The sequence below is a fragment of the Prionailurus bengalensis genome, chromosome B2 (genome assembly GCF_016509475.1).
Source record: "Prionailurus bengalensis isolate Pbe53 chromosome B2, Fcat_Pben_1.1_paternal_pri, whole genome shotgun sequence".
In the NCBI taxonomy this organism is placed as follows: domain Eukaryota; kingdom Metazoa; phylum Chordata; class Mammalia; order Carnivora; family Felidae; genus Prionailurus; species Prionailurus bengalensis.
The window spans coordinates 17852967-17878990 of NC_057349.1; the positions used below are offsets into that span (position 1 = coordinate 17852967).

The 26024-nt window shown below is 38.4% G+C and overlaps 1 protein-coding gene across 1 annotated transcript in view; it reads right to left on the reverse strand.

Annotated features, from left to right (window-relative positions):
- SYCP2L (synaptonemal complex protein 2 like) overlaps positions 1 to 26024 on the reverse strand; it is a 117024-nt gene that overhangs the window by 50344 nt on the left and 40656 nt on the right. The window contains exons 19-21 of the mRNA XM_043593132.1: positions 25748 to 25845; positions 14575 to 14585; positions 13056 to 13119 (exon numbers count right to left, since the gene is read on the reverse strand). Of these exons, the coding sequence (XP_043449067.1) occupies positions 13056 to 13119; positions 14575 to 14585; positions 25748 to 25845 (173 nt within the window). The remainder of the gene's footprint in view (positions 1 to 13055; positions 13120 to 14574; positions 14586 to 25747; positions 25846 to 26024) is intronic.

The following is a 26024-nucleotide window of genomic DNA, read 5'->3' on the forward strand; positions in this document are numbered from 1 at the left end:
GTTTTTACATTTGGATTTATGATTGATTTTTAGTTATTTGTGTGTGTGTGTGTGTGTGTGTGTGTGTGTGTGTGTGTGTGTGTGTGTGTGTTGGAATGTAAAGCCCAAATACCATCGATCTTGTTGCATATACAGAGAGTCAATGGTTCTAGCACCATTTGTTGGAAAAAGTGATCTCTCCACTGAATTGTCTTTGCATTTTTGTCACATGGCAGTTGTCCATATAGGCATAGGAAGACTTCCCGCTCTGTTCCACTTATCTACCTTTATGGCAACAACATACTCTCTTGATTACTGTTAGCTTTATACCAAGTCTTGAAATACATAACATATTAGTCACTTTGTATTTCTTTTTGAAATTTGTTCTGGGAGTTACAGGTTCTTTAAATTCCCATCTGAAATCTAAAAATACCTTGCCAATTTCTAAAAACAAAAACACAAATCTCTGCTGGGACTTGAACTGGGCTTGTATGAAACCTATTAGAGATCAATTTGAGAAAAATTGGCATCTTATCAACATTCAGGCTGCCATCCCATGATGAGAGAGAGTTATCTCTCACCATTTATTCAGATCTTCCTTAATAGCTCTTAGCAATACCTTGTACTCTTCAGTGTAAAAGTCTTGCAAATCTTTTGCCAAATTAATCCTTATCTATGTCATTTTTAATACTATTGTAAATGGTGATGCTAAAAAATTTGATTGAAAGAAACGATTTTTTATATCTGTCTTGTATGCTTCAATTTTGTTACATTTACTTATTAGTCCTTTAATAATTAATTTTCACCAGGGGCTTGCTCCTTGGGTGGCTCAGTCGATTAAGCATCTGACTTCAGCTCAGGTCATGATTTCATGATTTGTGAGTTTGAGTGCCATGTCTGGCTCTGTACTTACAGCTTCGAGCCTGGAGCCTGCTTCAGATTCTCCCTCGCTCTTTGCCCCTCCCCCACTTGTGCTATGTCTGTCTCTGTCTCTCAAAAATAATAATCAACATAAAAAAAATAATTTCCACAAAGTTGCAGGATACAAAATGAACACAGAGACATCAGTTGTGTTTCTATACACCAATAAAGAACAATCTGCAAAGGAAATGAAGAAAATAATTCCATTTACAACAGCATCAAAAACAAATTATTTAGGCATAGACTCAAGGAGGTGAAAAATAGAAAGATATCCCATGTTCATGGATTAGAATACAATATTATTAAGATGCCAACACTACACAAAGCATTCTACAAATTCAATACGATCCTTATAGAAATCCTAATTTTTTCAGAAAGAAGAGAACCCATCCTAATTGTCATATGATATCCCAAAGAACTCAGAAATGCAAAAAAAAAAAAAAAAAAAAAAAAGTCTTGGAAAACAAGAACAAAACTGAATACGTCACACTCCCTGATTTCAAAACTTACTACAAAATGACAGTCACAACACTGCAGTGCTGCCACGAAGACAGACATACAGACCAATAATAGAAGGGAGTGCACAGAAAAAAAACTTTCTCACGTATGGCCGAATGATTTTTTGACAAAGATACCAAAACTATTCAACGGGGGAAAGAATAATTTCCTCAACAAATGGTGTTGAGAAGCCTAGAAATTCACATTCAAAAGAATGAAGCTGGACCTTCTACAAATACAAAAAGAAACTCAAAATAGATCCAAGACTGAAACATAATCATTGAAACAATAAACCTCCTAACAGAGAAAAACTTAAATGACATTGGACCTTGCCGGCAATGATTTCTTGAGTATGACACCAATAACATAGCCAACAAAAGAAAAAAATACATTGGACTTTATCAAATTAAAAACTTCTGTGCACCAAGATATATAATCAACAAAGTGAAAAAACAGCCCATAGAGTGGAATATTTTCAGATCACATATTTGATACAGTTAGTATCTAAAATATGCAAAGAACTCCTACAACTCAACAATAAATAAGCAAATTTAATTACTTGGCCATTTCTCCAAGTAACATATGCAAGTGGCCAATAAGCACATGAAAAGAATCTCAACATCAGTAATTATAAAAGAACTCAAACCCCCAGAAAGATACTGTCTTACGTGCATTAGCACGACTATTATCAAAAACAACGGTGTTGGCAAGGAGGTGGAGAAATTTACACCCTTGTGCACTGTTAGTAGGAATATAAAATGATGCAGTTGTTCCGGAGAATCTCAAAAAATTAAAACTAGACTGTTTTACATAAATTCCACTTCTGGATACATGCAAAAGAATTGAAGGTAGGAATTCAAACAGGTATTCAAACACCCATGTTCATAGCAGCATTATTCACAATAGCTAAAAGGTGGAAGCCACCCAAGTGTCCACTGAAGGATAAATGGATAAGCAAAATGTGGTATGTATGTATATTCAATCTTCAAAAGAAAGGAAATTCTAACAAAAGTTACAACATGAATGGATCTTGAAAACATTATGCTAAGTGAAATAAGCCAGACACAAAAGGACAAATTTATATGGTATACCTATGCTAGTCAAATTCAGACTAGGGGATGGGGGAGGGGAAATTGGGAGCTATAGTTTAATGGTACAGAGTTATATTACAAAAAGAAAAAAAAACAGACCAATATTCCTGATGAACATAGATTCAAAAATCCTCAAAAAAAATATCAGCAAACTGAATTCAGTAACACATGAAAAGGATCGTTCACCACAATCAAGTGGTATTTATTTCAGGAATGCAAGGATGGGACAATAGCCACAAATCAATCACCGTGATACACACATTAACAAAATGAAGGGTAAAAGTAATATGATGATCTCAAAAGATGCAGAAAAAAACATTTGACAAAATTCTACATCCATTTGTAATAAAAACTCTCAACGTAAGTTTAAAGAGAACATACCTCAACGTAATAAAACCACATATGACAAACCCACAGCTAATATCCTACACCATGGTGAAAGGCCAAAAGCTTTTACTCTAAGATCAGCGACAATAAGGATTGCCTACTATCATCACTTTTACTCAACATAGTACTGGAAGGCCTAGCTGCAGCAGACAAGAAATAAACACAAATTCATGAGGAAGAAGGAAAACTGTCACTATTCGGGGCACCTGGGTGGCTCAGTTGGTTGAGCATCCGACTTCAGCTCAGGCCATGATCTCACAGCTCGTGAGTTCAAGCCCCGTGTTAGACTCTGTGCTGACAGCTCGGAGCCTGGAGCCTGCTTTAGAATCTGTGCCTCCCTCTCTCTCTCTCTCTCTGCCCCAACCCACTCACATTCTCTGTCTCTCTCAAAAATAAATAAAACATTAAAAAAAAAAAACCTGTCACTATTTGCAGATGGCATAATACTGCATGTAGAAACCATAAAGACTCCACCAAAAAACTATTAGAATAAATGAATTCAGTAAAGTTGCAGACACAAAGTGTACAGAAATCTGTTGCATTCTTATACACTAATAATGAACTACCAGGGAAGTTGTTAAAACAACCCATATAAAATTACACCAAAAAAAACCACCTTAAAAATAAATTTAACCAAAGTAGTGCAAGACCTATACTCTGAGAACTGTCGAATGTTAATGAAAGCTAATGAAAATGATATAAATAAATGGAAAGATATACTGTGCTCATGAATTGGAATAATACTGTTAAAATGTCCATGCTATCCAAAGCAATCTACAGATTCAATACAACCTCCATCAAAATACCAGAGTATTTTTAACTGGAATAATTTGTATGGAACCACAAAAGACCCTCAATATCCAAAGCAACCTTGAGAAAAAAAGAAGGAAAATGGCAGTATCCCAGTCCCAAATTTCAAATTATATTACAAAGCTTTAGTAATCAAAACAGTATGGTACTGGCCCAGATACAGACATACAGATCAATAGAACAGACAGTCCAGAAATAAACCCACAGTTATATGGTCAAGTAATCTACAGCAAAGGAGAAAAGAACATACTATGGGGAAAAGACAATCTCTTCAATATGTGGTGTTGAGAAAAATGGACAGGTACATGCAAAAGAATGAAACTGGACCACTTTCTTACACCATACAAAAAAATAAACTCAAGTGGAACAAAGGCCTAAACAGAAGAACTGCAACCATAAAACTCCTAGAAGGAAATAGGCAGTAAACTCATGGACATCAGCTATAACAATATTTTTCATGGTCTTCTCAGGCAAGGGCAACAAAAGCAAAAACAAACCATTGGGACTACACCAAAATAAAAAGCTTTTGCACAGCAAGGGAAACCATCAACAAAAGGAAAAGACGACCTATTTAATGAAAGAAGATATATGTAACTGATTTATCGGGTAAGGAGTTAATAACCAAAATATATGAAGCACTGATATAAGTCAACACCAAAAAGACAAGTAATTCTAAAATGCGTGGAGGACCTGAATAGACCTTTCCCAAAGATGACATAAAGATGACCAACAGACACATGCAGAGATGCCACTAATCAGGGAAATGCAAATCAAAACCACAGCGAGATATCACCTCACACCTGTTGGAAATGCTAGTATCAAACAAGAAATAACAAATGTTGGTGAGGATGTAGAGAAAAGGTAGGAATGTAAATTGGTGCAGCCATTATGGAAAACAGTATGCCGTTTCCTCAAAATTAAAAACAGAAATACCATACAACCCAGCAATTCGACTTCCAGGTATTTACCTGAATAAAACAAAGACATAATTTGAAAGACACATGTGCCCTGTGTTTACTGCAGCACATTTACAATAGCGAAGATATGGAAGCAACCTTAGTGTCCGCTGACAGATTAAAAAAATAAAGAAGATATGGTACAATATGCAATGGAATATTACTCAGCCATAAAACGATTAAATCTTCCCATTTGTGATGGATGGAACTCGAGGGTATTCTGCTAAGTGAAAGAAGTCAGAGAAAGAGAAATACTCTGTGATTTATATAACGTATCCAATTTATACATAAACATATATAATTGTTGAATCACTAGGATGTACAACTGAAATACTGCATGTCAACTATACAAAAATGGGGAAAGAGTTTGTTTTGCAAGATAAAGAGTTCTATGGATTGACTAGTGGGGATGGCTGTACAAAGTACATGTACTTAATGCTACTGAAGTATACACTAAAAATTATCTCAACCATTTCTTTGTTCTGCATATTCGAAATTTTTTTTAATTTTATGTTAAAACTTATTAGTTCACAAGAGGACACCTGGGCTGCTTCCATCGTTTGGCTATTGTAAATAACTTCCATAAACATACAGGTGCATAGATAACTTTGAATTAGTGTTTTTGTGTTTTTGGAAAATACCAGGTGGGTGATTGCTCAATCATAGGATAGTTTTATTTTTAACATTCATCCATTCATCTGTTGATGAACACTTGGTTTCCATATCCTGGCTATTGTAAATAGTGGTACAATAATCATACGGGTGCATATATCTTTTCAAATTAGTGTTTTTGTTTTCTTCAGGTAAATAACCAGTAATGGGATTACTGGATCATATAGTATTTCAGTTTTAATTTTTTTGAGGAAACTTTATACCGTTTTCCACAACGGCTGTACCAATTAGCATTCCCACCAAGAATGCAAGAGGTTCCCTTTTTCTCCACATCCTCAACAACACCTGCTGTTTGTGTTTTTGATTTCAGCCATTATGACAGGTATGAGGTAATATCTCATTCTGGTTTTGATTTGCATTTTTCTGATGAATGATGTTGAGCATATTTTCATGTGTCTGTTGGCCATCCAGAGGTCTTCTTTGGAGGAATGTCTGTTCATGGCACCTGCCCATTTTTAAATGGGATTGTTTCTTGGGTGTTGAAGTTTATCAGTTCTTTATATATTTTGGATACTAACCCTTTATTGGATACGTTATTTGCAAATATCTTCTCCCATTCTGTAGGTTATCATTTGGTTTTGTTGAACATTTCACCACACACTAACTTTATCTTGCAGTAGTCCCAATGGTTTATTTTTACTCCATAGTTCTCTTGCCTCTAGAGGCGACAAACAGAAATTTTCCTATGGCTAATGTCATATTGCTGTGTTCTCTTCTAGAGGTTTTTGGTTTCAGGTCTCACATTTAGGTCTTGAATTTATTTTTAATTTATTTTTGTGTATGGTGAAAGAAAGTGGTCCAGTTTCATGCTTTTGCAAGTGGCTGTCCAGTTTTCCCAACACTATTTGTTGAAGAGACTGTCCTCTTCCCACTGTATATCCATTTCTCTTTTGTCAAAGATTAAATGACCACATAATTGTGGGTTTATTTCTGGGTTTTGTTCTATTCCATTGATCTGAGTCAATTTTTATGCCAGCACCATACTGTTTTTATCACTACTGTTTTGTAATATAACCTGAAGTCTGAAATCGTGATACCTCCAGTTTTGTTATGTTTTAAGATTGCTTTGGATATTCACTATCTTTTATGGTTTCATACAAATTATAGAATTGTGTTAGCTCCATTAAAAATGCCATGGGCATTTTAATTGGGATTGCATTAAGTGTATAGATTGCTTTCGGTAGTATAGACGTTTTTAACAATATTTGTCCTTCTAACCCATGTGCATGGAATGTCTTTCCATTTCTTGGCATCAACTTGAAATTTTTTACAAGTGTTTTATAGTTTTCAGAGTACAGGTTTTTCACCTCTTTGGTTAAGTTTATTCCTGCCTATTTTAGTGTTTTTGGTGTAGTTGTCAATGGGGTTGTTTTCTTAATTTCACTTTCTCCTGCTTCATTATCACTGTAAAAGAATGCAACAGATTTCTGTATATTGACTTTACATTTATCAGCTCTAGTAGTTTTTGGTGGAAACTATAGGGTTTTCTATATCTAGTATCATTTATTTTTTCATCATTGTAAACGTATTTTTTGTTTTGTTTTATTGATTTTTAAATTTATATCCAAGTTAGTTAGCATATAGAATAAACGTACTTTTCGATAGGGGATGGGGATTAAAGAGTACACCTATTTCCCCCATCTCCTCTCTGGTAACCATCAGTTTGGGGACTTGGCTAAGAAGATAGTAGAGTAGGAAGACCTTAAGTTCATCTTGTCCCGTGGATACAAAGGGACAAGAACCATGTCAGAATAAACCCCCAAAACAACTCCAAGACTGACAGAACAAACTACACAACTAAAGGTAGGGAAGAGGCCACATCAAAGGTAGGAAAGGCAAAGACAGGTTCTGGGAGTAAAACGGACAGTGGCCATCTGCAGCAGGAATAGGACCAATGTTGCAGAGAAGGGCAGAAAACAGACTTCGGCACTGGGCAGCCCACAAATAGGGAGGACAGATCTCTGTAACATTTGCCTTTGAAAGTAAGAAGCTGAATTTATAAGTTTATAAAATCAGCCAGACTTAAAGCCTGGAATTTTAAAAATTGGCAAGCTTGGATCTGGGGGAGCCCAGATGACATTAGAGAGACAGCATTAAAGAGACAACAGGAGGAAAAGCCTGTGTATATACAGCTAGAACTAGGAATATGAATAATGCTGGGGGCAGGTGGGAGGGTGATTTGCTCATTTCAGGGAGCAGTCTGGAGGGACAGGGATCATGAGGGTACCCTTCCAACAACAAGGGAGCTGGCAGATGCTATTTCCCTCCCTCATGCCCCAGCATATACAATGGTCACCTAAGTGGCCCTGGCACTCCTTATTTAACTTGCTTGCACCAAACCACAATATCCCATACCCCCAACCCCACATACTTCAGTGCATCAGCCCTTCTGAGTCACTCTGGTCTCAGCCCCATCACGACAGACCGCTTTCCCCAGAAGACCAGCACAAACACCGCCAATACCACATCTCCTGACTCCCACATTTTGTGGGAATTCAGTTCCAGTAGCGGCATGGGTGGGTCTCATTGTGCAAGCAGACCACCAGACACCTTGCTGGCCCACATTAGGGCAGGAGAGATCTGCAGAGATCTGGACTAAAGGTAAAAGAGGCCAAGATTCAATAGCAGAGCATATGCAAAACAAATAAGAGACACTCCCTGAAGTCCCAGTCCCTGGGGAACAAGGGACACTGTAGTACAGGGCACTACAGAACAGAACCTCCTAAGAACAAGAGAAGTAGCTGACTTTTCTAACACATAGAAATAGACACAGAGTCAGACGAAATAAGAAAAACATCTCCCAAGTGAAAGAATAGGACCAAAACCAAGAGACCAAAGCAAAACAGACAGAAGTAATATGCCTGATAGAGAATTTAATGTAATGATCATAAAGATACTCACAGGACTTGAGAGTGGAGAACATCGGTAAGACCCTTAACACGGAGACTAAAAAGAACAGAGATGAACAACTCAATAAATGAAATTTGAAAAATATACTTGATGAAATAAATAACAGTCTAGATGCAGCAGAAAATGAATTAATGACCTGAAAGACAGAATAGAAAGTCTAAGCTGAATGAAAAACAACTATGCAAAATGAGAATAGACTAGGGAACCCTGACTCCATCAAGCATAGTAACATTCATATTATGGCAATCCCAGAAGAGAGAAAAGGGGGCAGAAATTTGAAGAGATCATGTCTGGAAACTTCCCTAACCAAGGAAAGGAAACAGATATCCAGATCCAGGAGGTACAGAGATTCCATCCTAAGTTCAACCCAAGATCCCTCCCAAAAATTCAATCACCTAAAATTCACAACAAGATGCATATTAATTAAAGTGACCAAAAGTAGCTATAAAGAAAAAAATTAAAGCAGCAAGAGAGAATTGGGGTAGAGACAAAGAGGAGCTAAGATGGTGGAGAATTAGGGGACCCTGGGCTATCCTTGTCCCTCAAACACAGCTGTATTGAGGTCAGATTACTTGGGACACCCAGGAAATAGATCTGTGGAGTGGCAGAAGGATCTCCACAGTTCGAGGGAGATAGCTTGGCAGGAGCGAGGTATGTGATGTGAATTGGGCAAAAGAAAATGGCAGAGCCATGGAGGGGAGGGAATCCTTTCTATGGAGAGATAAAAGGGAGAGCAAGTGAAGGAGGCATTGAGAAAATGTGGCATATAGTTACCACAGGAGGAAAACCTCTCTGGACCATGGACTGGGGAACAAGAAGTGCTAATGTCCTAGTTCATTTTTGCAAACATCTTTTGGAGATCAAACTCTGAGGTTTCGGAAGTGCGTGACTCTCCAGAGTGGCGCCATGGTGCGTGTTGGTAAGGAGGGAGCTGGCCATAGAGTGCATAGCGTGGTATAGAGAACTCTGGGGCACACTGGGAGAGAACAGCCCCCTTCCTGGAGTACCTTTGGGAGACTGTTTATTGCCTCCCCAAAGACAGAAGACCCTGCAGGTGTCAGCCAAAGGCCTTTCATCAGCAGCGTGGAGAGGCTCCACTCAGGAGAGGAATGGATCCATGCCAAGTCCTTTAAAACTTTGGGTTTTGAATCCCTGATGTGTGCCAAAGAGGAAGTACAGGATCGTTGTGATGCAGGCAAGGTGACTGCCCTTGCTATTCTGGGAGGGCTACCAGAACAGTGGGGGTTGAGAGCCCTGGTCTAGGGATGAGAGAGTGGGGTGGCACCATTTTCCTTCTCAAAACCAAAAAGGTGGTACTTCAGGGAGGAGCACAGTGGACCCCAGCGGAGGCAGGATCCACTTACATCAAACCCTGCCCCTCCATGTCTGGCAACTGCTTATTTATGGGGGCGAGATGGACAGAGCCAACATAGCCAACCTCCTCTTCAGACTAACACAGTGAGCATCCCTAGGCACCAACAGACAGCTGTTTCTTTTTTCCTCATTTTTTTCTTTCGCAGTCAGGCTCATAGTTTGATTTGTTTTTTGTCATCTTATCTTTTTTTTTTTTTTTCTTGGACCGGGCTTTTTTATTCTTTTCTCTTTCCTTCTTATCTCTTTTTTTTCCCTTTCTTTTCCTTGAAATCAGCCTTAAAGTTTTTTGATTCTCTTTTTGTTGTTGTTCCCTTTCCTTCTCTCTTTTTATGGGATTAGGCCTCCCCACCTCACCGCCATTTTTTCCCCAGGGTTATTTCAATAAATAAAAGTACACTTAATTAAAAGTCCAAACACCCTAACAATGCAAACAAGGAGAAACTCTGCAGAGGACTGACCAGTGGGATAGAGCAGCCAAAACCCAACAGCAGAGTGCACGCAACATACAACAGAAACACTTCCTGGAATGCTAGGCCCTGAACAGCGTATAACCCCTTTCTAATATAGTAGTACTCTCAGGTGCAGGACACATAACAAGCTTTTAAAACACAAAAGACATAAGCTTAGTCAAAGTGACAAGATAGAAGAATTCTCCCCTAAAGAAAGGTCAAGAAATCATAACCAGGGACTTACTGTTAGAAGTTAGAACAACAGTCATAAGACTAATAACTGGGCTTGAATAGAGCATAGAAGCCACCAGAGAAACCCCTTCTGCAGAGATCAAAGATGTAAGGACTAGTCAGGATGAATTGGAAAAAAAAAAAAAAAAAAGCTATGGCTGAGATGTAAAACAAACTAGATACAGTGACAGCGAGGATGGAAGAAGCAGAAGAGAGAATAGTTGAAATAGAAGATAAAACTATGGAAAATAATGAAGCTGGAAAAAAAAAAGAGGGAAAGAAAGTTACTAGATCATGAGGGGAGACTTACAGAACCAAGGGATTCCACGAAATGAAACAGTATCTGTATCATAAGAGTCCCAGAAGAAGAGCCAGAAAAAGGGGTAGAAGTTTTATTTGAACAAATTATAGCTGAGAACTTCCCTAATCTGGGGAAGAAAGCAGGCATTCAAGTCCAAGAGGCACAGAGAACAGCCTTCAAATCAACGGACCAGGTCAACACCACAACATAGCATAGTGAAACTTGCAAAATCTAAGGATAGAGAATTCTGAAAGCAGCTAAGGACAAAAGGTCCTTAACCTACAAGGGTAGACACACAAGGGTAGTAGCAGACCTGTACACTGAAACTTGACAGGTCAGAAGGGAGTGGCAGGAAATATTCAGTGTGAACAGGAAAAATGTGCAGCCAAGAATCCTTACCCAGCAAGACTGTCATTCAGAATAATAAAGGCTTTCCCAGAGAAACAAAACCTAAAGGAGTTTGTAAACACCAAACCAGCCCTGCAAGAGATCCTAAGGGGGACTCTGAGTGGAAAGCAGAAAAGACTACAAAGGACCAGAAAACATCACTGCAAACATGAGATATACAGACAACACAATGACACTAAATTCATATCTTCTAATCACTCTGAATGCAAGTGGACTAAATGCCCCAGTCAAAAGACATAGGGTAGCAGAATGGATTAAAAAAACAAGATCCATCTACATGCTGGCTACAAGAGACTATTTTAGACCTGAGGACACCTGCAGATTGAAAGTGAGGGGATGGAGAACCATATATCATGTTAATTGATGTCAAAAGAAAGCTGGAGTAGCCATACTTATATCAGACAAACTAGATTTTAAAATGAAGATTGTAACAAGAGATAAAGAAGGGCATCATATCATAATTAAGAAGTCTATTCATCAAGCAGAGCTAACAATTGTAAAATAGTACTCCCAACTTGGTTTATATATTTGGGTGCTTCCAATTAATCACAAACATAAACAAACTGATTGATAAAGATACCATAATTGTAGGAGACTTTAATACTGTACTTACAACAATGGATAGATCATCTTAGCAGAAATTAATAAGGAAACAATGGCTCTGATGACACATTGAACCAGATAGACTTGACTGAAATATTCAGAACATTTCATCTTAAAGCAGCAAGAATACATATTCTTCTCATGTGCACTGAGAAAATTCTCCAGAATACATCACATATTGGGTCACAAATCATCCCTCAACAGGTACAAGAAGACTGAGATCATACCATGCAGGTTTTCAGACCACAATGCTATGAAACTTGAAATCAGCCACAAGAAAAAAATTTGGAAAGCCCTCAAAGATATGGAGGTTAAAGAACATCCTACTAAATAATGAATGGGTTAACCAGGATCTTAAAGAAATTAAAAAATACATGGAAGCAAATGAAAATGAAAACATGACAGTCCAAAACCTTTAGGATGCAGCAAAGGCAGTCCTAAGAGGAAAATACATGGCAATTCAGGCCTATCTCAAGAGGCAAAAAGGTCCCAAACTATACAACCTAACCTTATACCTAAAAGGGAAGCAAATAAAGTCCAAAGCCAGCAGAATAAAGGAAATAAATATTAGAGTAGAAATAAATGATACAGAATAAAAAAAAAAAAAGGTCAGTAGAACAGATGAACTAAGAGCTGGTTCTTTGAGAGAATAAATAAAATTGATAATCCCCTAGCTAGACTCCTCAAAAGGAGAGAGGACCTAAATAGATCAAATCACAAATGAAAGCAGAGAGATCACAACCAAAACCACAGAAATGCCAACAATTAAAAGACAATACTATGAAAAATTATATGCCAACAAACTGGACAACCTGGAATGGACGAATTCCTAGACACTCTCATACTACCAGAACTCAACCAGGAAGAACTAGAAAATTTGAACAGGTCCATAACCAGCAAAGAAATTGAATCGGTTATCAAAGGTCTCCCAACAATTAAGAGTCCTGGGCCAGATGGCTTCCCAAGGGAATTCTACCAGACATTTAAAGAAGAGACCTATTCTTCTCAAATTGTTACAAAAAATACAAATAGAAGGAAAGTTTCCAAACTCATTCTATGAAGCCAGCGTTACCTTGATTCCAAAAATCAGAAAAAGACCTCACTAGAAAGAATTACAGGCCAATATCCCTGATGAACCTGGATGCAAAAATTCTCAACAAGATAGTAGCAAATCGAATTCAGCAGTACATTAAAAGAATTACTCACCATAATGAAGTGGGATTCATTCTTGGTCTTCAGGGCTGGTTCAACGTTTGCAAGTCAATCAACATGATACACCATATTAATAGAAGAAAGAATAAGAACCATACGATCCTGTAGATACAGAGAAAGCATTTGACAAAATACAGCATCCTTTCTTGAGAAAAACCCTCAAGAAAGTAGGGATAGAAGGAATATAACTTAACATCATAAAAACCAATATGAAAACAGTTAACATCATCCTCAATGGAGAAAAACTGAGAGCTTTCCCCTCAAAATCAGGAACATGACAGGGAGGTCTACTCTTAACACTGTTGTTCAATATAGGACTGCAAGTCCTAGCCTCAGCAATCAGACAACAAAAAGAAATAAAAGGCATCCACACTGGCAAGAAAGAAGTCAAACTTTCACTCTTTGCAAATGAGACGATACTCTACATGGAAAACCTAAAAGACTCCACCCAAAAACTGCTAGAGCTGACACATGAATTCCACAGTCACAGGATATAAAATCACTGTATAGAAACTGGTTGATCTCTATACACCAATAACGAAGCAACAGAAAGACATATCAAGGAGTCAATCCCATTTACAATTGCACCAAAAACATAAGATACCTAGGAATAAACCTAACCAAAGAGGTAAAAGACCTGTGTGCTCAAAACTATAGAAAGCTTATGAAGGAAACTGAAGAAGATACAAAGAAATGGAAAAATATTCCGTGCTCATGGATTGAAAGAATATTATTAAAATGTCAATACTCCCCAAAGCAATCTACACATTCAGTGCAATCCCTGTTGAAGTAACACCAGCATTCTCCACAGAGCTAGAACAAACAATCCAAAAATTTGTATTCAGGGAAAGACCTGAATAGCCAAAGTAATGCTGAAAAAGAAGACCAAAACCTGGAGGCATCACAATTCCAGACTTTAAGCTGTATTGCAAAGCTATTGTTATCAAGATAGTATGGTATTGGCATTGAAACAGACACATAGATCAATGAAATAGAGAACCCAGAAATGGACCCACAAACATATGGCCAACTAGTCTTTGACAAAGCAGGAACGAATATCTAATGTAGAAGACGACAGTTCCTTTAACAATGGTTCTGGGAGAACTGGACAACGACATGAAGAATGAAACTGGCCCACTTTCTTATTCCATACATAACAATAAATTCAAAATGGATGTGAGACAGGAAACCATCAAAATCCTACAGGAAAAAACAGTCAACAACATCTTTGACCTCAGCCACAGCAACATGTTACTTGACAGGTCTCTGGAGGCAAGGAAAATAAAAGCAAACATGAACTATGAGGACCTCAAGATAAAAAGCTCTGCACAGCAAAGGAAACAATAAACAAAACTAAAAGGCAAATGATGGAATGGGAGAAGAATATTTGCAAATGACATATCAGATAAAGGGTTAGTATCCAAAAATCTATAAACTACTTACCAAACTCAACACCGGAAAAACAAATAATCCAGTGAAGAAATGGGCAGAAGACATCAAAGGCTGCTTTTCCAAAGAAGACCTCCAGATGGCTAACAGACACACAAAAAGATGCTCAACATCACTCATCATCAGGGAAATACAAATCAAAATCACGATGAAATACCACCTCACATCTGTCAGAAAGGCTAAAATTAATAACTCAGGAAACAACAGATGTTGGCAAGGATGTGGAGAGGGGGGAGCACTTTTGCTCCGTTGGTGGGACTGCAAACTGGTGTAGCTACTCTGGAAAACAGTGTGGAGGTTCCTCAAAAAATTAAAAATAGAACTACCCTATGACCTAGGAATTGCACTACTAGGTATTTATCCAAAGGATACAAAAATGCTGATTTGAAAGGGTACGTGCACCCCAGTGTTTATAGCAACACTATCAGCAATAGCCAAATTATTGAAAGAGCCCAAATGTCCACTAACTGATGAATGGACAAAGAAGATGTGGTATGTATGTATGTATACACACACACACACACACACACACACACACTGGAATACTACTTGGTGATGAAAAAAGAATGAAATCTTGCCATTTGCAACAATATGGATGGAACTAGAAGGTATTATGCTAAGTGAAATAAGCCAGTCAAAGAAAGAGATATCATATGATTTCACTCATATGTGGAATTTGAGAAACTCAACAGATGAACACAGAGGAAGGGGAAAAAAATAAGATAAAGGGAAAAAAACAGGAAAAGGAAAAAACAGAGGGAGGCAAACCATAAGAGGCAAACCATCTCTTATGTGTCATATGTAAGAGATGAATCACTGGGTTCTAGTCCTGAAGCCAAGACTACACTGTATGTTAACTAGCTTGAAATTAAATTTAAAAAACAAACAGTGAAAAAAATCACAATAAATTAAAAATTCATATGTAAGCTGTACAATATAGGCTAACACGTAGAATTGGAGACCTTGAAGGACAGGAAAAAGCGAATAAGACTAAATCTTTCAAGAAGTAATGGCTAAAATTTCCTACATTTAATAAAAAAAAAAAAAAAAACCTATAAGCCAACATATCCAAGAAGCTCAACAACCCCTAAGCTCAAGAAACATGAAAACAAAAACAAAAAACTACACCAAGACACATCACAATGAAATTGTTTAAAATTATTAATAAGGAGAAAATCTGAAAAGCACTATCGGGGAAAAACATCACCTTACACATAAGGGAATAAATAAGAATTATAACGGACTTCTCATCAGAAACAATCAAGTGATAAAACAATGCAGCAGCATCTTTAAATTATTGGAATAAAAAACTCAGCCTAGAATTCTATATCCAGTGAAAATATCTTTCAAAAACAAAGTTGAAGCAGACTTTATCAGACATGTAAAAATTGTAAGAATTCATCAGCAACAGACCTGCACAAAAATATTGAAAATCTTTAAAGGGAAATAATAACAGATCAAAATTTCTACCTGTACAAAGGAATGAAGAGCAGAACTAGTTAGTATGTGACAAAACATAAATTCTTACTTTTAAAGTTTTTACAAATTATAACAATTAGAAATAATAATAAAATTAGAAGTTTATAGCCTATGTAGAAGTAAGTTGCATGATAAAAGTAGCAAAAACTCAAGTCATGTTTAAGGGCTGATGTGTAAAGCAATATAATATTCCCTGAAGATTGAGGATGGTGAGTTAAATGTGTATATAGATGATAAACTATTAAAAACCACCAAAGTTGTACCAAATAAACTGACAAAGGAGATAAAATGGAGTCATTAAATATACTCCATTTATCTAAAACACATCAGGAAAAGTGGAACAAAAAACAGACATGACAAATAGAAAACAAATAGCAAGGTAATAGAATACAAATACAACCATATAATCATATGAAATGTAAATGGTTTATCCCAAAGAACAGACTGTCATACTGAGATAAATAGCAAAGCACTACCAAATCCTGCCTATAGTAAACCCACCTTAAATATACAGACCCAAAGAGGTTTAAAGCACAATGATAGGAAAAGATTGCCATAGTTACACTAATAAAAAGAAAGCATACTAACATCATACTAAATAGTTTTCAGAACAAAGAATATTGCCAGAGGTAATTCTGACATATTTGGCCAACTAATATTTGAAAAGGGGGCCAAGAACACTCAATGAGGAAACAATCTCTTCAATAAGTGATGCAGGGAAACTGGATAGCCACATGCAAAAGAATTAAATTGGACCCCTTTCTTCCAATACTCAAATATTAATTCAGATGGATTAAAGACTTAAATGTAAGACTTGAGACCACATGTCTCCTAGAAAACACACACACACACACACACACACACACACACACACACACACACAGGAAGAAAACTTCTTGACATTGGTCTTTGCAACAATTTTTTGTATGGAACACCAACAGCAGCAAAAGCAAATATTTAAAAACTGGGACTACATCAAACTAAAAGGCATGTGCACTGCAAAAGAAACACAAAATAAAAAATGCGGTTTACAGAAAGGAAGGAAGTATTTGCAAATCCTGTTCTGGTAAGGAGTTGATATCCAAAATATATGAAGAACTCCTACAACTCAATAACAGAAAAAAACAAGCAACCTCATTTAAAAATAAGGCAGGGGATTTGAGGAGAAATTTTTCCAGAGAAGATATTCAAGTGGCGAATGTGTATATGCAAAGGTGCTCAACACCACTACTCAGGGAAAGAAAAATCAAAACCACGATGAGGTATTACCTCGCACCTGTTAGAACTCCTATCAAAAAGACAAGAGAGTACAAGTGTTGGTGAGGATGCGGAAGAAAGAAAACCCTGGTGCCCTATTAGTGGAAATGTAAACTGATACAGCCACTATGGAAGACTGAATAGCTAGTATGGAGGTTTCCAAAAAATTAAAAATAGAACTACCATACAATCCAACAATTCCACTTCTGGATATATATCCAAAGGAAATAAAATCACTGCGGAAGGGATATCTGCATCCTCGTGTGCATTATAGTGTTATTGACAATAACTAAGATATGGAAACAACCTGCCTTTTGACAGATGAACAGATAAAGAAGATGTGGGACACTATTCAGCCATAAAAATGTAAATCCTGCTATTTGTAATGACACAGACGGACCTTGAAGACATGCGAAGTGAAATAAGTCAAAGACAAATACTATAGTATGTTATTCATATATGGAATAAAAAAAATCAACTTAAAATTGCAACACTAATGCCCATTTATAGATGAGGAAACATGTGGTGTAAATATACACCGGAGTATCACTCAACCATAAAAAAATAAAATCTTGCCATTTACAACATCATGGATGAACCTAGAGGGTATACGGCTAAGTGAAGGAAGTCAGAGAAAGACAAATACTGTATGATTGCAACGCGTAGGTTGAATTTAATAAAGGAAACAAAAAAACAGACTTAAATATAAAGAGCTGGTTGTTGCCTGAGGGGAGGTGGGGAGGAGGAGGAGTGAAAAAGATAAAGGGGGTTCATTGTATGGTTATCTTGATGAGCACTAAGAAATGTACAGAATTGTCGGGGCGCCTGGGTGGCGCAGTCGGTTGGGCGTCCGACTTCAGCCAGGTCACGATCTCACGGTCCGTGAGTTCGGGCCCCGCGTCGGGCTCGGAGCCTGGAGCCTGTTTCCGATTCTGTGTCTCCCTCTCTCTCTGCCCCTCCCCTGTTCATGCTCTGTCTCTCTCTGTCCCAAGGATAAATAAACGTTGAAAAAAAAAATTTTTTTTTAAAGAAATGTACAGAATTGTTGAATCATTATACAGTACTCCCGAACCTACCCTAACCCTGTATATTAATTATACTTGAATGAAAACAAAAGTAAATAAAAATGCACTCAAACCCAGAGAAAACAAAGACCAGTTTTGTGGTCACCAGAGGTGGAAGTTGGGAGGGTGGGCGTGGTCAAAAGTGGAGGAAAATGGTCCAAAGTTATCAACCTCCAGTTAGAAGACAAATACCAGGGTTGTAATGTACATGATGGGCTATGGTTAATGCTGCTGCATGGTATGTTTGAAAGTTGCTAAGGGTAGACCATAGAAGTTCTCATCACAAGGAAAAGGCAGTTATAATTTTACGAGGAGCTGGATGTTAAATAAAATTCTATCAGGTGGATTATGAAAAATATTAAGCTGGTTTAGTAAGGTTGCAGGATCTAAGATCGATATATACAAATCAACTGTGTTTCTATAGGATAGGCAACCAGAAGTTGAAATTTTAAAAGAACATAAAAGTATGGAAAACTTATATATTTTTCTAAATTTCCCCCTGATTTATAGGTTTAAGACTATAAAACATTACTGAGCAAAATTTAAAAAGTCCTACATAGGGGCGCCTGGGTGGCTCAGTCGGGTAAGTGTCTGACTTCAGCTCAGGTCATGATCTCACACCCTGAGTTCGAGCCCCGCATCGGGCCCTGTGCTGACAGCTCAGAGCCTGGAGTCTGCCTTGGATTCTGTGTCTCCCTCTCTCTGCCCCTCTCATGCTCTGTCTCTCTCACTCTCAAAATTAAGTAAATGTTAAAATTTTTTTAAATGGAAAGTCCTACATCAATGAAGACATACACCAGATTTGAGACCATGAAAAGTCTTACACTGTCAATTCTCCCCAAATTGATCTACAAATTTAATACAATCCCAGTCAAAATCTATAAGACTGTTTTTGTAAAACTGATAAAATTTATACGGAAATGAAAGGGACAAAGTATAGTCAAAACAACTTAAAAAAGTTGGAAGACTAACCCTACCTCATTTCAAAATGAGATATAGTTAAGATAGTAAAGCTACAGTAATTCGGATGATATGTAAAGTCCAATCGACAGACCAATGTTACAGAATATAGGCATCACTTGCTTCATTGCACTTGGATTTATTCCCCTTCACAGATACTCTGGGCTTTTGTTGTTTTTACAAATTTAAAGTTTGGGGCAACCCTGTAATCAAGCAAGTCTCTCAGTACCGTTCTTCCAATGGTATTTGCTCTTTTAGGTCTTTGTGTAACATTTTGGTAATTCTTGCAATATTTCTAACTTTTTCATTGTGTTTGTTATTGGTGATCTGTGAGCTTTGAGGTTACTATCATGATTGTTTTCGGGCACCACAACCCATGCCACAACCATCCGCTTCCACATCTCTCTTCAGGCCACCCTGAGACACAATATTGAAATTAGGCCAACTAATAACCCTACAATGGCTTCTAAGTGTTCAAGTAAAAGAAAGAGTTATATGTCTTCCACTTTAAATCAAAAGCTATAAATGATTAGGGGTGCCTGGGTGGCTCAGTCAGTTACATGTCCGACTCTTGATTTAGGCTCAGGTCATGATCTCATGATGTGTGAGATTGAGTCCCTCATGGGACTCTGCACTGACAGTGCAGAGGGTGCTTGGGATTCTCTCTCCCCCTCTCTCTCTCGGCTCCTCTCCCACTCATATGCAGAGGCACACTTTCTCTCCCTCAAAGCTTTAAAAAGCTAGAAATGATTAAACTTTCTCAGGAAGCCATGTTGAAAGCGCTAGGTCTCTTGCAGCAGTCAGCCAAATTGTGAATGCAAAGGAAAAGTCGTAAATTAGAAGTGCTATTCCAGTGATCAGTGATTTAAAAAGATAAAAATAAAAATAATAAAGCAAAACAGCCTAATTGCTTATCTAGAGAAAGTTTTAGTGGTCTGGATAGAAGATCAAGCCAGCCAGAACCTTCCCTTCAGCCTTCCCTGAAGGCTAAGAGGTGAGGAAGCTGCAGGAGAAAAGCTGGAATCTATCAAAAGTTGGTTCATGAGGTTTAAGGAAAGAAACCATCTCCCTAACATAAAAGTGTAAGGTTAGGCAGCAAGGGCTGATATAGAGGCTGCAGCAAGATCCAGAAGATCTAGCCAAGGTAATTACTGAAGGTGGCTACACTAAACAGATCTTCAGGGCAGACAAAACAGACTTCAATTGGAAGAAGATGCCATCTAGGACTTCCATAGCTAGGGAAGTCAATGCCTGGATTCAAAGGACAGGTTGGGTCTCTGGTTAGGGAGTAATGTAGCTGCTGACTTTAACTTAAAGGCAATGCTCATTTACCATTCCCAAATCCCAAAAGCCCTTAAGAATTATGCTAGATCTACTCTGTATGTGCTCTATAAATGGAACAACAAAGCCTGGATGAGAGCACATCTGTTCACAACATGGCTCACTGAAAATTTTAAGCTCACCACTGAGAACTGCTACTAAGAAAAGATTCCTTTCAAAAGATTTAATACTCACTGGCAATGTACTTGGTCACCCAAGAGCTCTGGTGGAGATATACAACAAGATGAATGTTATTTCATGCCTGTTAACGACATCTATCCTGCAGCCCATGGATCAAGTAGTCATTCAAGTTTCAAGCCTTATTTAAGAATATATGGGGAGCCTGGGTGGCTCCGTGGGTTGAGCGTCCCACTTCGGCTCAGGTCATGATCTCACAGTTCGTGGGTTCAAGCCCCGCATCGGGCTCTGTGCTGACAGCTAGGAGCCTGGAGCCTGCTTTGCATTCTGTGTCTCTCTCTGCTCCTTCCCTGCTCACATGTTGTCTCCTCTCTCATAAATGAATGAATGAATGAATGAATGAATGAATGAATGAATGTTATTGCTGCCATGGACAGGGATTTCTCTGATGGATCTGGGAAATCCGTTGAAAGCCTCCTAGAAAGGATTCACCATTCCAGATGCCAGTAAGAATATTCATGATTCATAGGAAGAAGTTAAAATATCAACATGAACAGGATTTGGGGAGAAGTTGATTCCAACCCTCATGGATGACTTTGAAGGGGGTCAAGATTCCAGTGGAGAAGTAACTGCAGGTGGGGTGGAAACAGCCAGAGAACTAGAAGTGGAGCCTCAAGATGCACTGAATTGCTGCAACCTCATGATCAAACTTGAACAGACAAGGTGTTGATCTTTGTGGATGAGGAAAGAAAGTGGTTTCTTGGGATGGAATCTATTCATGGTGAAGAGGTTGTGACGATGGTTATGGTGGCAGCAAAAGATTTAGAACATTTCATATACTTAGTTGATAAAGCAGCAGCAGGGTTTGAGAAGATGGGCTCCAATTTGGAGGGAAGTTCACTGTGGGTGAAATGCTATGAAAGAGCATCTTCTACTACAGAGAAATTGCTCATAAAACGAAGTATCAATTAACGTGGGAAACGTCACCGTTGCCTTATTTGAGGACACTGCCACAGCCATCCCACTTTCAGCAGCCACCAACATGGAGGCAAGAGCCTTTCCCAACAAAATAACTCCCTGAAAGCTCAGAGAGCATTTTTTTTTTTAGGAATAACGTTTTAAATTAAGATATATACAGTGTTTGTCCAGACATGATGCTATTGCACGCTTTATAGTTTAATGTAATCATAACCTCCATATACATCAGGAAACCAAAAATTCATTTGACTTGCTTTATTGCAACACTCACTTTATTGTGGCGATCTGGAACTGAACGTGCAACACGCATGCTGGTGCATGGTCTAGAAAGAGCTACACATATATGTTTTTTTATTCCTTCAAAGTTTCCAGGAAAATTCAACGGAAGTAGTAATTGTTTCAATAAATGATCTGGAATAACTGGACAGCCATATGAAAGAAAGAAAAGAGAAGGCAGGGAGGGAAAAGGAGAAAGAAATTTCAACCCTTACTTCACACAATATATAAAAATTAACAGAAAATGGTTCATAACTGAAATAAGATCTAAAACTGTAAAACTCCTAGAAGAAAATGTAGGGAAACATATGACTGAGCATGATTTGCCTATGATTGTTTAAGCAGGTCACAAAAATAGCATGAAGTATAAAAGAAAAAAATCAATTGGGCTTAATAAAAATTAAGAACTTTTTCTCTTGGGGCGCCTGGGTGGCTCCATCGGTTAAGCATCCAACTTCAGCTCAGGTCATGATCTCACAGTCCATGAGTTCGAGCCCCGCGTTGGGCTCTGTGCTGACAGCTCAGAGCCTGGAGCCTGCTTCTGATTCTGTGTCTCCCTCTCTCTCTGCCCTTCCCCCATTCATGCTCTCTCTCTGTCTCAAAAATAAATAAACATTAAAAAAATTAAAAGAACTTTTTCTCTTTAAAGACACTGTTCTATTTAAGCCAAAACTTTCTAGGGATATGCCCTTGAGTCATTCTGGTGTCTTCCTTTAGCAAAGGGAGGTAAAAATAATACATTCCTTTAGGGATATTCCTTAGGGTGAAGACTAACCTATGGAAGTGAATGCCTTTAGTAAATGCATTTAGCATTTAGTCTAAAATCTAAGCTGTATTAGCTATGTACCAGCAGGCCTGAAATAAATACGTATGGAAATTCCAAAAAGACATAAAAATAAAAAGGAAGCCACATACAGAAAATAAACACGAAACATAGTTGATCAAGGACTTACGACTTGTATGTAGAATATACAAAGAACACTTAAAATTTTTTTAAGTTTATTCATTCTGAGAGAGCGAGCGAGCGAATGAGCAGGGGAGGGGTGCAGAGAAGGGGAGAGAGAATCCCAAGCAGGCTCCGCACTGTCAATACAGAGCTCAACGTGGGGCTTGGAGCCACAAACTGGGGCTCCAACCCACAAACCATGCGATCACGACCTAAGCCAAAGTTGAGTCCAACACTTGAAATGAGCCACCCAGGCACCCCTATAAAGAGAACTTTCCAGTCAAGAAAGCAAATAACCCATTTTTAATAGTATAGGATTTAAAGATGTATTACCCAAGAACATACAGAAAGATGGATAATAAACCCATGAACGGATGTTCGACACCATTAGTCATTACAGAAATGCAAATCAGAACCACAATGAAATACCATTACACTCCCACTGGAATGGCTTAGATTAAAAAGATTAACATTACTGGGATACCTGGGTGGCTCAAGGTTAAGCATGTGACTCTTGATTTCGGCTCAGGTCATGATCTCACAGTTCATGGGTTCAAGCCCTGCACTGGGCTCCACGCTGTCAGCTTGGGATTCTCTCTCTCCCTTTCTCTCTGCCCCCCCACCCCCGCCACTTGCACATGTGCTCTCAGAATATATAACTAAAAAAAAAAAAAAAAAAAAAAAGACTAACATGACCAAGTACTAGCAAGAATGTGAGCAATTAGAACTCACATAGACCTTTGGGAGTGTTCGATAGTTTAACCACCTTAGAAAAACTGTTTGGGCAGCTTTTTAAAAGTTAAATGTACGCCAACCATGATCTAGTCATTCCATTCCTATGTATTTACTCCAGAGAAAATATATATCCGTATAAAGACTTATCTATGATCCCAAGTGCTTTACTTATAACACAAAACTGGAAACTGGAAACACATCAACAGGCAACTGGCTGAACACATCGTGGTATATCTGTGAAGGAACTAGGACTTGGCAACATGAAAGCGAACTATTGATACACACGATGTGGATAAATCTCAAAATAATTATGCTGAATGAGAGAAGCTGGGAGAAAAGAGTGCGTACTTTTTAAAATATTTATTTTTGAGAGAGAGCAAACGTCACCGGGGGAGGCACAGAGAGAAGGGGACAGAGGATCCAAAGCAGGCTCAGTGCTGACAGCAGAGAGCCCGATGTGGGGCACGAACTCACAAACCATGAGATCATGACCTGAACCAAACAAAGTCAGACGCTCAACCACTGAGCCACCAGGCACCTAAGAGTGCCTATTCTTTGATTCCATTGATAGATTTCTTAAAACGCAATCTCTTCTATCCTGGCAAAAAGCAGATCAGTGATTGCAAGGGGCAGGTGAGGGGGATGGAAAGGGAAGAAGGCTTTCAAAGGGGCAAGAGTATCTTGGAGATGATGGCTCTGTTCATTATCTTGATTGCAGTGATGGTCCCAGTGTAGACATATGTCAAAAGTCAAATTCCACACTTTAAATACGTACAGTTTATTTAATTCCAATGATCTCAATAAAGGTATAAAAAGTACTTGTCCTATGACCCATTTTTCATAGGCCTATATGGAAAAGTGACAAATTAATGGCCAGATGGATATATGTTTCCTGGGCTGGGAATATTCAGTGTTTTGCTGCAGAAAAAGACATCACCAAGCATATCACTGGAGGTATAATGGTAGAGATCTATAGGTCAGGAGAACAATCCAGCACAGCTCAAATCATTATGTGGAAAATGCACACAATACTCTCTCCTTGCGTGGGTGTGGTCAGATGCAGAAAAGACGGAGAGCCCAGGCCATTGACATATATATTAACTAGTCACCCTAATAGCAATCAACATGGTTTATTAATTTTGAAAATTGCGGGGCACCTGGGGGGCTCAGTCCGTTAAATGTCCGACTTCGGCTCAGGTCATGATCTCATGGTTCGTGGGTTCGAGCCCTGCATCGGGCTCCGTGCTGACTGCTCAGAGCCTGGAGCCTGCTTCGGATTCTGTGCCTCCCTCTCTCTCTCTGCCCCTCCCATTTGTGCACATGCTCTCTCAAAAGTAAACAAACATTAAAAAAAAAAGTCACATACCTAGATTTGTCATTTAATTTAGGATCCTGAATTTTTACTGATGGTTCTTGTAAATCTGCAGATTCATATTTTGAAGTAACTTCCAATCATGAAAATTAAAAACAAAAATTAAGCTTTTCAAGTAAACACTTAAGAATAATACTCAAAAGCCTTAGGAGACATTTAAAAAATCTGACCTTGTTGCACATCATCCGGTTTCAATTTTTCAGGTGAACCATCTCCTGTATTTGTTTGCTGTAGAAAAAAATAGTTACAGTGCCTTTGAGGTCCCTCTTTTGAAATGCTCTTGGAGCCACTTCACACATCCACAGAAAAGCATTTCCACTAAATAATGAGATACCAGGCTTTTCATTCGCTAGACTTTGCTCCTAATGACTGCTGACTGCTCCAAAAAATTGATATTCACTCTTAGGCAAAGATTTGCCACTCGCAAAAACACGATCATTACGCTTCTATGTAATCTCCATGTAATCAAATATAAACAAAATGGGGACCGGACTGAATACCTGTACATGCCAAGAGGTGTGTTAGGATGAAAATAAAATGTATGCCTAGCATCCAGGAGGGCTATAGTATGAACCAGCTATTACCCCCATCTTATAGCTGAGAAGCCTCAGACTCAGTGATGTTAATTTCCCCAAGTTCCTGTATCTAGTCAGGGAAAACCAGGTCCGACTCCAAACATTAGACTCTTTTCCCTATAATCTTTTCCCTACAGTCTCAGTCTCCGTGAGAAAACAAGGCAGAGGCAGCCAAGTCACACGTTCCTCTGGAGAGCCAAGTTGCATGGAAGCAGAGAACCCATGAACATGGCAAACAAAAATAATCTAAAGGAGAGGAGTGCCCACCCCCTCAAAAGGGGGAGATCCATTGGTCAGGGAAAAAATGGACTATAAGCCAGGAGAGATGCCTTCCACCTGTCAGCATCCTGGTGGACACAGTTCAAAACTTTGTGCCCAGCATCCCATACTCACGACAGGCTCATTAGACTGATCATTTACGGGGAGAGCTGTTGGGCAGTGGTCATCTCCAGCACTCATTACCTCTGCCAGCTTAGTGGATTCTTCTGTCTGGTCTATACACATAGAGAAAAGAGCATTAAAAGTAGAAACAATAACCATATGCCATGGTGACCACATTCTCCCATCGTTCTTCATGGGACCCCATGCTGACAGTACATCGCCATCTATTGGTAAGAGCTGGTAATCACATCCTGTCTCAAATCTCCAATCCGAAATCTACCTGCACTTTGAG